The sequence below is a fragment of the Mesoplodon densirostris genome, chromosome 2 (genome assembly GCF_025265405.1).
Source record: "Mesoplodon densirostris isolate mMesDen1 chromosome 2, mMesDen1 primary haplotype, whole genome shotgun sequence".
Classification (NCBI taxonomy): Eukaryota; Metazoa; Chordata; class Mammalia; order Artiodactyla; family Ziphiidae; genus Mesoplodon; species Mesoplodon densirostris.
In genome coordinates this window covers 19,499,226-19,513,044 of record NC_082662.1, presented here as the reverse complement: position 1 = coordinate 19,513,044, position 13,819 = coordinate 19,499,226, and the positions used below count along the sequence as shown (strand labels likewise).

The 13,819-nt window shown below is 51.5% G+C and overlaps 2 protein-coding genes across 3 annotated transcripts; both read right to left on the bottom strand.

The window, feature by feature from the left end:
* Window positions 1-121: 121 nt before the first annotated feature.
* On the bottom strand, window positions 122-4,582 carry LYPLA2 (lysophospholipase 2). Its single transcript, XM_060080784.1, has 10 exons — window positions 4,474-4,582; window positions 2,898-3,001; window positions 2,611-2,642; window positions 2,418-2,483; window positions 1,892-1,939; window positions 1,730-1,800; window positions 1,514-1,587; window positions 1,335-1,436; window positions 1,060-1,233; window positions 122-969 (listed from the first exon to the last, which is right to left on the bottom strand). The coding sequence occupies exons 2-10, from the start codon at window positions 2,973-2,975 to the stop codon at window positions 919-921; spliced, it is 696 nt and encodes a 231-aa protein (XP_059936767.1). The 5' UTR covers window positions 2,976-3,001; window positions 4,474-4,582; the 3' UTR covers window positions 122-918.
* Window positions 4,583-6,699: 2,117 nt separating this feature from the next.
* Window positions 6,700-13,157, bottom strand: PITHD1 (PITH domain containing 1). Of its 2 annotated transcripts, XM_060089140.1 has the most exons (6): window positions 12,887-13,156; window positions 12,208-12,251; window positions 11,764-11,841; window positions 8,958-9,062; window positions 8,195-8,303; window positions 6,700-7,636 (listed from the first exon to the last, which is right to left on the bottom strand). In XM_060089140.1, the coding sequence occupies exons 1-6, from the start codon at window positions 13,082-13,084 to the stop codon at window positions 7,535-7,537; spliced, it is 636 nt and encodes a 211-aa protein (XP_059945123.1). In that variant the 5' UTR covers window positions 13,085-13,156; the 3' UTR covers window positions 6,700-7,534. The 2 variants fall into 2 exon arrangements, with proteins under 2 accessions (XP_059945123.1, XP_059945124.1); XM_060089141.1 differs by lacking the exon at window positions 12,208-12,251 and having other exon boundaries at window positions 12,887-13,157.
* Between the last annotated feature and the right edge of the window lie 662 nt (window positions 13,158-13,819).

The window sequence follows — 13,819 nt, the reverse complement described above, 5'->3', positions numbered from 1 at the left end:
TAATTTATACTGCTACGAAGAAGCTTCCCAAAGTATTTAAAATAAAGTTTTCTTACACTGGAGCAGATTCTTGCACATGATCACACTCTACCCCTTGGATAGAATCATCCAGGCCTAAGAGTTGAAGCAACTTCTTTAATTTTATCGGAATCCAGACACAACAAGAAAAACACCCAAAACTACATGGAGACAGAAGACGAGACACAACTCCTCCCCACCTCCCCCCAGCCTTAGAGTGGGGACCAACGTGGGGTGAGGCAGCTGGGGGAGACCTTGAGCCTCAGTCCAGCCCTGCAGGCTCCAGGCCCGCGGGGGCAGAGGGTAATGGGGAGGCAGGGCCCAGCCCCCAAGTCAGAATGGCTGAGGGGAGGCCCCCTCGAAGGACTCCGCCCCGTCACCCACACTCCTGCGTAGGGGCAGGGAGCCCACAGCAGCAAGGGGGCCCGGGCCACGGACACATTCATGATTGAGAAGCAGCTGGAGTGGAGGCAGGAGAGACACGATTATCTGGGCAGAATCAGCTGGCGGGAGCGGGTGGGAGGTGGGGCCTGGGAGGGCCCCAGGGGCCAAACCCTGAGGTCAGAGGAGGGGCCCAAAGTGGGGCTCGTGAGTGAGGTCCTGAGTGAGTGGGTCAGCGGCTGGGCCCCTTTCTCCCGCTGCCTACAGCCCCTCCGATACTGCTGCCAGGGGGGCCCCCCCTCCAGGGAAATGGGATAAGAAAGCAGCCCACCCCCTGCGGCAGACAGCCAGGTGGCTGAAGTCAGGAAGGGAGGCCCAGCCAGGCCTTGGCCTGCCTGCCCCAGAGGCCTGTGGGAAAAGAGAGGGTCCAGGAGGGTGAGAAAGGGGCTCGACCGGCTCAGATCCAAGATGGTGCCGCGCGTGCCAAGTCCCCCGTGAGCTGGGGGCCCGCAGTTGTAGTTAGACAGGAGGCAGCAGCTTCTCAAGAAACTCCTTCACAGCTGCCATCTCCTGGTGGGGGTGGGGGGGTACTGTGAGAGTCTCCTGGCTGGAGGGAGGAAGGAGAAGGGCGGGAGTGGGCAGCAGCCCCTCAGCACTGACCTGAGGACAGGAGCTGTGCATGACCCCGGGGTAAGTCTTGAACTGGACCCTGGCGGGTGTGACAACGGACCGGAGCTTCTCGGCTGTCAGGGCCCCAAACCGTACGGGAACCATGGGGTCCAGCTCCCCGTGACACTGAAGGATGGTCAGGTCCTTGGCACTGCCGTTGGCTGCCTGTGGGCCAGACGGGACTCAGAGAGCAAAGCCAGTGCTTGGGCACAATCCCCCAGCCTCAAGGAGACAGAGGGCAGGAGCGGGGTCGTGGAGACACTCACCTGGGGGAAGGCCCGGTGCAGAGGCAGCCAACAGCTCAATGCCACAATGCCAGCCAGAGGGTGGGGGCAGGTGAGGGCTGTGTAGAGGGACAGGGCTCCACCCTGGAGGAAGGAGAGAATGAGGGCTCATGAGGGCACAGCTCAGCTCCCGCCACCCACCCCCCTCTCTCTCCCCTCACCTGTGAAAAGCCTCCCAGGACGATCCGATTGGCAGGGATCCCATTCTTCATCTCATGCTCAATCAAGGCCTTGACTGGGGGGAGGGGGCATGACTGGGTGGAGGGAAAGCTGCCACAGGGACCCAAGGAAGGGAGCCAAACAGAGGTATCGCCAGGCACTTTCCTGGGCGGGCAGAGGGGGAGAGGGAGGATGCCGAGGAGGGGCTGGGGCCTTACTGTTCTCTGCTGCCTTCTTAATGCCAGCCTCGTCCTCTGGGGCATCTGGACTCAGCCCCATCAGGTCAAACCTGGAGGAGCAGAGGCGTTGGCAGCGACTGGGAGACCTGGGCTGGCCCCAGGCGGCTCCCTCAAGCTCCTATTCCCCCTCCCCAAACTCACCAGGAGGGCATCACCATCTTCATGTTGAGTGTCACAGGGATCCGAGGCCTGGGGAGGGACAGCAAGAAGGGCCGCCATGCTCAGGAGGGATGAGGAAGCCGCAGCAGAGAGCCCGGGTGGGGGCAGGGCAGCCCCTGGGGAACCCTCCCAGCAGGCAGGGCCTGTGTTTAAGGTGTTGCCAGGCAACCTGCCACGTGGGGCTGGAGGCTGTGGCTGGGGCATCAGCAGTAGCGATGGAGAAGCACAGCCCAGTACTCGGGTGTGACGGGGTTCCAGCTCAGTCGGTGAGTGCTTGGGGAAGGGGTACAGGGGGTGCTATTTCTAGGAGTCTCAGGTCTAGGAGGCCTTGGGGCTGGGGCTGGACCCTATCCCTGAGGGTTCCACAGGAATGATGAAGGCTGAAAATGGCACTTGTGACTCTGCTCTGGGCCCCAGGCCCCCGGATGCAGCCGGCAGGACAGAACAGGCCCGGGACCACAGGACCACCGCCCATCCTCAGCCCCTCCCTTGCTGGGGTGACACTCACGCATGGGGACAGATGTACTTGACGTGAGGGAGCCGGATAGTAGAGAGGGCGTCAGCCCAGCTGTGCCTGTAGGAGGGAAGAGAGAAAAGGCACCGATGTGGAGAGGGAGGAGGGGAGGGCGCAGGCCTCTCCAGTCCTGCCCCCTGGGCCCTCCCCCACTTCCCCAGGAACACCCCCTCCCCAGCTCACTCACCCTGTGTCGCCAAGGCCATGTAAAAAGATAACCTGGAAACGGAGCAGAGACGGGGAAGAGGGCAGTCACCGTCCTGCTGTCACTCTCACTCTGTCCTCCAACTTCTGGCCACCCCTCCCTCACCCCCAAGGACCTGGAGGGGAACTGAGGTGGCAGCCAGACAGGCGATTAAGCCCCGGCCTCCCGGCTGCAGGCTGCTCGCCCTCTCCTCACTGCCACCTCTGTTTTCCCCACGCCCCCTCCAGCCAGTTCCCCAGGGGGCTGCGTGGGTAGCAGAAGACCCTTACCGCAGCCGTTTCCCGCTCAGCTCCAGACACAGTGGCAGCATCGGTGAGCAGGGGCACAGACATGGTGTTACCACACATACACTGCAGGGCTCCACGGCTGGGGCCTGTGCATATTCGGGGCAGTGGTCAAGAGCAAGGCCAGGAAGGGGAGAGAATCCTGACACAGGAGCAGAGCCTCAAACCCAGGGCCCACCCGGGCCATCAGCCCTCCACCGCGCCCCAGGTTCTATCCTGGGCACAAAGAAAAGCCAGGCAAGAAGTTCTGGGCCCGAGCAAGCGGGCAGGAAGTTTGCCTTCACTCCAGGGCTGAAAAGCAGGGGCAGCCACCCTAGTGGCCCTGCTTCTGGCCCCCCACACAGCCTGAGGTTGCTGGAGGTGGGCAGAGGCAGGGCTTTGGGGCCGTGGGGCAGGGGAGCCAGGGCACCCCCCTGCTGCCTTCTCCCCACCTAACACTCGTTGGCAGGTAACTGCCTCCTCTCCCTGTTCTCCAATCATCCCCCTTCTCTAGAGCCCTTGCGTCCCCTCCTTCCCAACTCCCGGCCCTACTGGGAAATGAAGGGAAGGAAAACTGCCGGGAACTATGCTTCCAGCCCCTACCCTCAACCCCACGCACATTTTCTCCAACTTCCCTCCCATCCAGCCCTCATCAGCCTTCTGGCTCAGCCCTTCTCAGAGCCCCTGGGGGCTGCCCATGTCCCCAGAAGGCACACAAACTCCGATCCACCACCCACCTCCTAAACAGTGCCCCCCGCCCCCCTGTATGAGGCCACCTGCTGCTGCTGCTGCCCACTGACTCCAAATAGGTCCCCCAGCTTGACCATGCTCTGGGACTCCCAAACGCACAAAAGAATGCCAAGCTAGCTGGCTCCTCCCGTCCTTAGCATCCTCCAAACTCCCTGGCAGCTTCTGCCACCTGCCCCTAAGTGCCGACCCTTCCTAGCAGCGCCCACCCCTCCCACCCCACCAACTGGCTTCCCCGTCCCCTCTCCCCCGAGCGCCCCTCCGCACAGTAGGATCCCTCACCTCTGACCCTGGGGTTCCTCTTCCCACACAGGAATGCACCTTTTGTCCTAAACTGAGATTCCCTTCCTTCCCCACTGAGCGACTTCCACCCCTCGCCCCAGGCCCCTCCTCTCAGAGTGGTGCCTTCCCCCTGACCTGGGGTCTTCCTCGCCACAGTAAAAACTTCCAACCTGACCCATGGTCTCCCACTCCCCACAATGGGAACTTCTGTTCTGACCGAGGGTCGCCCTCCCCACAGTGACAATTTCTATCCTGACCCCGGACCCGGTTCTGCCCACAAAGGGGCGTTCTACCTTTGACCCTGGAGAGCCCCCGCCCCACAATGGGATCCTCCACTTCCGACCCTGAAGTCCCTCTCATCACACCGGGACCCCATCTTCCTCCCCCTCTCTGCCCCCAAAGTCCCCCAGACCGGCCAGCGCCTCTTCGCACCTCACTCCCCACCCCCATCCCTCACAACTGCGGCTGCCCCTCCCCACTCGACAGGACCCTCGCGGTGGGCCGATGCCCCGCCAGTGCCCTCCCCGGGCCTGCTGGCCCCGGACCACGGTACCTCCACTCCTGGGGTTTCGAGACCTCTCGGGCGATTCTCCCTCTCTCCCGCACAGACACACACTCTTCCCCCTCTGCCGCCCCCGCCGGAACTTCCGTTCGAGTCCCGGGAACCCAGCCATCGCGCTGCCGGAAGTAGCCTGGCCAGCGGTACGGAACCCGGAAGTGGGCGTCGGGGTTTCTTCAGATAGGAGCTGCCATGTTGGGTACGGTGGGGCCGCTCCCCATAACCAAGACACGGAGTCTCCGGCCGAATCTAGACAGCGCCTCCGTGGCCCCCACTTGCTACCACCACCCGTGCGCCTCCTGGAGGAAACCTGTCCTGAAGGAGAGGCATTCTTCACACTAGCAGAGTTTCCCACCTTCCCATCCATCGTGGTCTTGGGTATCCACCACTGGCCCTCACGTCCTGTTCCAGGGTCATGGATAAAGTCACACACTCAGCTGAAAAGACACTTTGAGACCATCTAGTCTTCCAACCTTATTTAAAAGATGAGGAAACTGAGGCTCAGGGGAGGGAAGTAAACAGCAACCTCAGGATTACACTGTAATGCTGCCTCTGCACCTGCTTCCTGAGCTGTAAAACGGTGACGATAACCACCCAGCTTACTTCACAGCTTTGCTGTTAGGCTCAAATGAGGCCGTGTGGACATGCTCTATACAGTGTAAAATCACAGCGTGAGGACATAATGACTCTAAAAGGGACCCTGGGAGAAAAGAACACTGGCATCAGCAGTGTCCGAGACAACTGGTCAGGAATCGGGTGTTGTCTCAGCTCTGCCCTCAGCAAGCAATACCACACAGTGCACAAAATACCACCATCAGCGAGCTCCAGCTGTTAACAAAGAGGGTTTCATTCGGTCACCGAGTCACCCTTTGCTCCTTGCAGCATCGGTAAAGTGGAACGGGGCTCAGGGTCCACATAAAGGCTGGAAGGGGAGGCAAACTGGGTTGCAGGACCATGTCCCTGGCAGAGCCTGTGGGCATCTGCACACAGGAAATGAGTCATCCCTCAGCAGCTTAGGACTCATTTGCCCAGCTTAATGTACACTAGTTTTTTTTGCACTGAAAGAAAACAGTGTATCTGGAAGCTCAACAAAGCACTTTTTCCCAGGTTAAGAGGCAGTTTGGTGTTAAGTGCTCAGCAGGTCACAGAGCAGGAAAACTTTGGGTCCCGAGGACCACAGCAGGCCAAGGGTCCAGGGCTGGAAAGGGGGTGAATGGATGAGGACAACACAGTTGCTCCCACTCCCAGAATCCCTGCTGGGTCTGCTTGTGGAAGAATAAACAATTCCTCCTGCACCCCAATCACCTAAGACACTGTGGCACTTTGAGCAAATTCTTCAGAGTGAAGCTCAGATTCAGAGGCCTTGTCTCAGAGGCTACCTGTGATTAGTGCTAGCGGGATTAATGGTTAGTCTGCTCTAACACTTCTAACTTTATTTTCCCCCTACTCCAAATTAAAACATAGCCCTTCTTTATCTCCAAATGACCCAACTGAAATAAAGAGGCTGTGGTGGAGGAGTGAGCAGGACCCTTGGTGCGCTGAGAACTGTATTTGCATTCTGGTTGATTTCAGGCTGCATTTTTAGAAATTCTGAGGCTCAGGCAAGGCTTGGTGGTGGCAGGCTTTCCCCAGGATAAACTGGAGAAACAGGCTAGCAACCATGTGGGCCAATCCCTCAGGGGCATTCTCTCAACAGGATTAAATTCAACACTAATTTCCATTATCAAGTGTTTCTATTTTCTGCAAAGGAGAGAATACTGACCACTTTAAATCCCCTCTTTTAGGATACTTAAATTCTGTCCAATTGCTGTACTGACTTTCAAATCTTAAGTCCAAATTCTTGGGTCTACCTTCAGACCTCAGGGGTTGCTCACTTCACTTTCCTCACCATCATTTCTTCTGATGAGCTCCAGAATCTGTTCTCCCTTGTTTTTATAAACATCACCTCACAACTTACTTCCTTACCTGAGAAATGGAATATAAGGTTTTTAACCTCACCTCCTTCTTTACAAAATGTGGGTGGGTGGGTGTAGGAGCGTTTTTAGCCTACTGTACAGAATTAAACCTGACCTTTCCTGGAGATACTGATCTAGTGTAGATTTAATTGTGGCACTTATCATCTACCTGGTCCAAAACAACAACAACAGATTTCAAAGTTTCATACAGCTCTCAGTAAAGGTTTCATGAGTACTACCAAGAACTCAAAAGAATATACAAACATTAAGTCTGGCAAGGATTTATTAGGAAGCTTATTAGTCACAGTGAATAAAAAGCCATGAACAGAAGAACTGAGATCTCCAAATTCTGCCACTGGGCTTACAACACTAGTTAGAAGCTAATAAATATTAAGGATGTCCCAAGAGGAATCTTATCTAAGTCCCAATCTTACCCCGACCAGGATCCCAACACAGAAACGATGCCCATGCTCTCCTCAGACTGCTTACCCGGTTGGCAGGAAAAAAGAACTTCTTCTCAAGGTATTAAGCATTATCAGGACATTCTTGCTCTTCTAACTATAACCATGGGACACTAGCGCACGACAGACAACTCCAAGCTGGGCAGCTTGACAAGAATGGTGAAAGGTGGCAGGGAGAAGCACGCAGCGACAAGGACTTCTAGCTCGACACCCTCCTGGTGGTTAATACGAACACAATGCTGAGGCCTCACAAAGTTTACTGCAGCCCAGGAGGAGTCTCCATTTAAAAAAAACAAGTCACACAAAAATCCTGCCACGAGGCAACAAGACACTTGGGATCCCATGGCCACATTAACTGGGAAGGCAGGCATTATCCATGACTGCCAGGTGCTGACCACCCCAAGACCCAACTTCTGCAGGACCCCAGAGAACCACGATTGTCCCTCAGCACCCACACGACCCTTCCCGGGGGTGTGGTGTCTTCCGTAGGTCAGGTTTCTGCAGCAAGCCCCAAAGACAAAGCTTGGCAGAGGCTGTGGCAGCCAACTCTCTCTGGAGCCCCATCTCTCTTTGTCTTTCCCAACAGTATGTCGTACATCTTCACTGACACAACGCCTCTGTGGGAGCCTTGGCCAGCCCTTAGGAAATAAAGCGTGTCTGTGGGGTAACCTGATGGACCTTGTGGTCAGCTGGGTTGGCCGATGCTTCATAACTGCAGATGGTCACCTCATGTCGGCGAAGCTGCAAGAAAATTGAGAGGCTGGGTCAGCTGGCTATTGCCCAGACTGCTCAACGGAGTGGTCCTTATTCAGGTTCATTTCTAGAAGTCATCATCTAATCGCTTCCCCGTTCTGATACTTTTTATCCTGAGAAGCCTGGGTAAGATCGAATCAATGATTCACCCCATCACTTAGAAGATTCATTCCTCCACTATAATGGAAGCACCATGAGAAGAAGACCTTGTCTATCTTGTTTATCACCCTATCTCTGGTGCCCAGAACAAAAAAGGTTACCAACAATGTTAAATGAAGGAAAGAATTTTAAGGTGAAAAACTGCATTGATATCTATTATTTCAACCCCCTTAAAATTCCTAAAGCCTGTCAAACGAGACGGACAGTTTACAGTGATGAAACCAAGAAAAACTAGACTGGGAGCAATCAATGTCTCACTTGCTCTTTTTCCTTTCCTTTCCTTTTTCCTTTCCTCTTTTCCTTTCCTTCAAGCTCCTACTACCACAGCACGCAGATATACAAACATATGTACACATATTAGAGGGGCAATAACCAACCCCATCTTACCTCAGTCCATTCTCCTCTCAGGCCAATATAAAAGACCTTTGTGGTATCGGCTCCAAAGTTTTTTGAAATATGAATTGAGAGATGATAGACATTTGAAAAACGAGAAATTCTAGAGGATGAAGGAGTGGAGAGAGAAGACAACAATTAAGAGTTCAGTGAGAAGCTCACTACCCATGTCAAAAAAGTCAATTCCAGCTCCATCTTGTGGTAAAACCCAGGCAAATGTCAGAGAACAATCTTGAGGTCTTACGTCTCATTCTTCTCCTTTGGGCAAGCAATGAATACAGTGAACATTTACTGAACATCTGCCAGATCTTGTCCAAGGCAATAGGGACAGAAAAATGAATCAACACTACCCCTGCCCGCAAGGAACAGGAATGAGAAATGCTGTGCAACCACGCAGGGATCTGAAAGCAAGCTCAGTAGGAAAATGAGAGAGGTAAGGTGGTCACATGTAACTTGGCTGCTGTAAGCCCACTATGCAAAGAGGAATTCTGAAAACATCTTTCCTAAGACCATACTAGGAGCTCATTCAAATCTGTCAATTGCTTCCACGTTAACAAGTCTGTGGCTTGCACTGAACCTCTGCCAAAATTTGACCAAGCCTAGGAGCAGGCCTCTCCGCTGTTTTAACTTGTTTCTGATGCTAAGGAAGCAGGAGATGGGCCAAAAACAATTGCAAGCCCACTAAATGTTCACTGCAAATGAGGGAGCGCCTGCCATTCTCAGAAGCCAAAGAGTGGAAGAGAGGCCCAGTGCTTACTTTGTGGCATACTCTAGTTCTCCTGTAAGATCCCGGTTCAGACTAAAGGTCTGATCTGGCTCCCTGTCTGTATCATCAAAGCTCATCTGTGGAATGTTCTTGTACCTGAGAAAGGAAAGGGGAGAAAAATCAAGAAATGTGCATTATCACATTTTTCAGGTTCTCAGAACTTCCTACTGACTCCTCAACTGCCCTCGGTTCTATCAACAGGAGATCAAATTTTGGAAATGGCATTTTACTGGCATTTATACACAAATTATCTTTAATCCAACAAGAACTGAGAATTGCAACATAAGCCAATGGCATCTTTGAGTGGGTTAAGAGCGCATGAGAAGCAATACACAAAGCGATAGCTCAAACTGGGTCACATGCAGCAAATGCATGGAGAAAATAAGCAACTTAGCACATTCAGACCAAGCTGAGGATGTTAAATAAAACAGCTTACTCATGGGGAAAAAATACTTTGGCAGAAACATCTTAAACACAGTTAAGAGATAAGATCAGGTAACCCAACACTCAAGCATTTTTCTGTGTTCAAAATTACCCTATATACAGAGTCATCTTACAAGTCTTAAAAAAATACAACTTGGGGATTTCCATTTTGAAGAAAGCACAAAAGGCCACCAACTCACAATGGGCTTTGGAAAGTTAGGTAAAACTGCTAGTGAAGAAACAAATTTTCAAAGACATATCTAAGAAACAGCAGTCTCCTCTGTAACTCACAAATTCTCAAGGACTGGGCCACACACACCCCCAATCTCTAGAGTGTCTTATTAACACACCCACATGGGAGGGGCCTAGATATTAGCTGCAGCAAAATGCAGGTAACATAGGAAAGCAAATGTTTGCTTCAAAGTGTTTCTAAGAATGATGCACAGAATAATAATAATAATAGTGAACATTTATAAGCAGCATTATGAGAGGCAGTGTAGCACTGTGGTTAAAAGCAGTGTCTCTGGAGCCAGACTTCCTAGGTTTAAAGCCTGGTTCTATCACTGACCAGCTGTGTAATTTTGGGCAAGTGACTTAATCTGTCTCTTAGTTCATCATCTGTAAAATGGGGATAGTGATAGTACACCCATACAGTTGATGTGGATATTAAATTGAATCAATTCTAAGAGACACACTTGTTAAAAAACTTCACTGTGGAAAATTTCAAACATACCTAAGAGTAAAGAGAAAAATATAATGAATCTCCATATACTTATTACTGAGCTTCAATAACCAAGATCATGCCAATTTTGCCTATCACCCCCATTTTGTTTGTGCTTGATATTCTGAAGCAATCTCAAACGTATCATTTCATTCATAAATATGTCCGTATATGTCTCTACAAAGTAAGGACTTCGTAAAAAATATATACCATTTTACAATGAACAACTTAACAATTAGCAATAATTCTTTAATATCATCTAACACCTAGTTTGTGTTCAAATTTCACTGATTTAAGGTCTCAAGTTAACTTTTCTGAATGTATCAGTGACATGTCATAGTTGAACAGATACTGCTTTTTTATCAATGGTACATAAAATAATGGTGCATTTTATAATCAATGACATCTTAGATTTGATAAAGTGCAAAGTGCTTAGAACTGAGGGCTCTATAAGTATTTGCACCTGCCTTTCCAAAACCAGGCACATACTATGGAATTCCCTGGCGGTCCAGTGGTTAGGACTCTGCTCTTTCACTGTTGAGGGCCCAAGTTCAATCCCTGTTCGGGGAACTAAGATCCCACAAGCTGCGCAGCGCAGCCAAACCCCCCACCCAAAACAAACAAAATGGGGCACATACTACGTTCCAGATTTATTCTAACCTCCTTACATATTATAGCTCATTTCTCTCCATAATCTTAAGAGGTTCAGACTATTATTGCCATTTTACATATGGAAACATTGGGATATAGAGAAATAACGCCCAAGTCATGCAGCTTGCAAGCGGTACAGCCAGAATTTGAACCCGAGTATTTACCCCAGAGCCCCCGCTTAACTACAACACAACATGGATGTCTAGTCTTGTCCAGTCAATCCATCTCGCAAGTAAACGAGTCCCAGAAAGCATCAACTCAAAAGTACTTTGTTTCCTTACAATGATTAAATATGTGGATTTGCTTTCAAATTCATGTTTCTAACATTCAAAAATAGTGTCCATTTCTTAAATCTCTCATTTAAATTGATCAATTTTTCAGAAGAACTTTTTATGTAAAGTTCTTCTGATATTTGCTTCTCCAGCCCTCAGAAAGCAGTGTCCCCTCCTTCTAGAAAGGCTAGGCTGGAATAAGACAACTTGTCAGAAAGGGAGTACTAGCTCTAGTATGAACAGATTCCATGTTACAAGAGGTATATAGAACTTTGCTAACTAAAGGCCATGTAAACTCAGGTGGAGTGCTTCCATCTCAACAAAACACACAGAAAGACTGTAATTGTCTGAAACAGCAAGGGAAGATGTTGACGCTAACCCCAAAGTAGACTCCTTAAAGATCATCTGAGACCTGCAGCTGGGTTATTAAAAAAAACTGCAAAGTCATCAACAGTTGGCATTTATAGGATGCTCTCTGAATGGTGCCACAGCAAATACTTGGAAGAGAGACAAGCTGTTGGCCCTAAAGATACTTAATCTAAAAATGTCGTTAATTCAGGAAGAGATAAGTGTATTCCGATGCAGAACAAACATGACTTTTTTTTTAAGGGGGGAGGGGATATTTAACCCAGTAAAAAGAAAAAATTAGACTATTCTGGAATAAAGTGCTACCAGAGAAAAGAGAAAAAGGGATAGGAGCTTCTTGAGGGCCTAGACCCTTGCCACTTACAGTCTCATCTCAGAGGGGTGTGAGTCATCATCTTCTCCCATTATAATGATACCTTTGAGCTTGACATTGCCTGTAAATCTGCCAGAATGCAAAAAAGAGGGTTGTCAACCTGGGGTTCAATCTCTGCTGAGCTGTGTGACCCTGGGCAAGGCCCTTCCCCTTACTGGGCTTCCGTTTACTCATGTGTCAGACTTGTGCTAGATAATTTCTAAGATCATGTCTGCCTCTGGCATTCTTTGGTTCTAAAAAATTTACCTTGACGTCTCAGTTATCTTTTAACAAATACATCTTTTTTGCACCAAGAAAGCTACTCACACCCACCTCAGTAATTTACCCCATTTCCAGAAACAGAGGTGTGCTCTCGACACAACCATGGAATGAATCCTGGTAAGGCAACTGGGTACAGCCTCTTTAGCCTGAGGCAAGCACCAAAGAAATACTTACGGAATATTAAACAGAAGCTCTTCATCTGCATCACTTTCAACAAACTGGAGGGGAGAGGGAGGAGAGAGGAGAAAGCAACAAATATTTGCTGAGCGCCTACAATTTTAGGCATCTTCCACCCTGCTTTACAGCTGAAGTGCAATGCAGATAGTCAACCGCCCTCAGTTTTCCAGCACGTATTAACTTCCAGGACCGACTAGCCTCCTGAAATTGTGTGCAGAGATCTGTGCCTATGCGGTCCACAGCTTTCAAATGGCTCTACGCCCCACAATGGTAAATACTCTACATAGGATAACGTGCTTCATCTCCCTAGGCTGGTCTTCGGTCTTCAGCAGGTGTTAAGTGATCAGGCAGCCACTGGGACCAGTGGTCAAACGGTAGGGAAAACGCCCTGATGGGTCATCCTCCCTCACTATCCCCCGCAGCCCTGGAACTGAACGCTGGCCGTGTACAGCAAAGCGCCCCTTCCCGTCTCTGGGCCTCAGCTCCTCTACCTACAAAATGGGGAGATTCGACCCTGTTCGCCTCTCAAAGGGCTGGCAGGAGACGGGCACAGGAAAGCGCTTGGCAATCGGGCCGTGGTTATTTTTAACTTCAGAAATGAGGCTGAAAGAGCAGACGGGCGGCCTGAGGCGCCGCGCGGGTCCCCGCCCGCCCGCCCAGGCCCCGGAAGGCCCACCTTGGAGCGGTCGGTCCGCTCCTCCCACGGCTTGAAGACGCCGCGGCCGCTGCCCTCGCGGCTCTCGTTGAGACACTGCAGCCGCTCCAGGTCGATGCGCAGGTACAGGCCGTAGGCCAGGCCGCGCTGCTCGGGAGGCTCCTCACGTTCGGCGGCGCAGCGGCAGCCGTCCCCGCCGTGACTGTGACCATGCGACATAGCGACGCCGCCGCCCGCGCGTCCCAGCGCCCTGCCGCCGCCGCCGCCGCCGCCGCCGCCCGCAACTCGCTCGTTTCGCTCCGGCCGCCAAGCGCGCCGCAACCGCCGCGTCGTAAAAGGCGCCCCTGTGCGGCGCAAGCGCGTGGGGAGAAGAGGGCGGGGCTCGGAGAGCGTCGACGTCTGCTAAGGCGCTTCCGGGGGCCGGGAAATTAAGGTTGGCTCTTTCAGTCCTGGAGACGGATGCTGTTGCAGTGCCAGCTTCACAGATGGGGAAACTGAAAAGCAAAGATTAAGCTGGTGGTTCCGAGTAAATGGTGGGGCTGGGTTTCGAATCCTCCTCCTCCTTAGGCTAAAGTCTGTTCTCTTTTCGTTTACCACCAACGTTTTTTGGGAGCTGGTGGCACAGTGATAAGGCCCTGAAGAGTGGGGAGCACAGCGTTATCACTGCCGCCCATGTGCACGCTTAGGCGCTTAGAGCTCACAAACCCACGTTCATAACCACTTTCTTCGCAGTGGGCTTAGTGGTCGAGACCACAGGCTTTATGGACAGCTGAATCTGGAGACAAGTCCTGGGTCTGTTATTGACTGTGTGACACCCTGAATAAGTCATGTTCCCCGTCCTGAGACTTTTTGTTCCTCGTCTGTAAAGCGGGAATGGTAATATCTGTTTCATAGGATCACAGTGAGTATTAATGAAATAATGCTCTTCAAGAACCCAACACAGTGGCTGACACA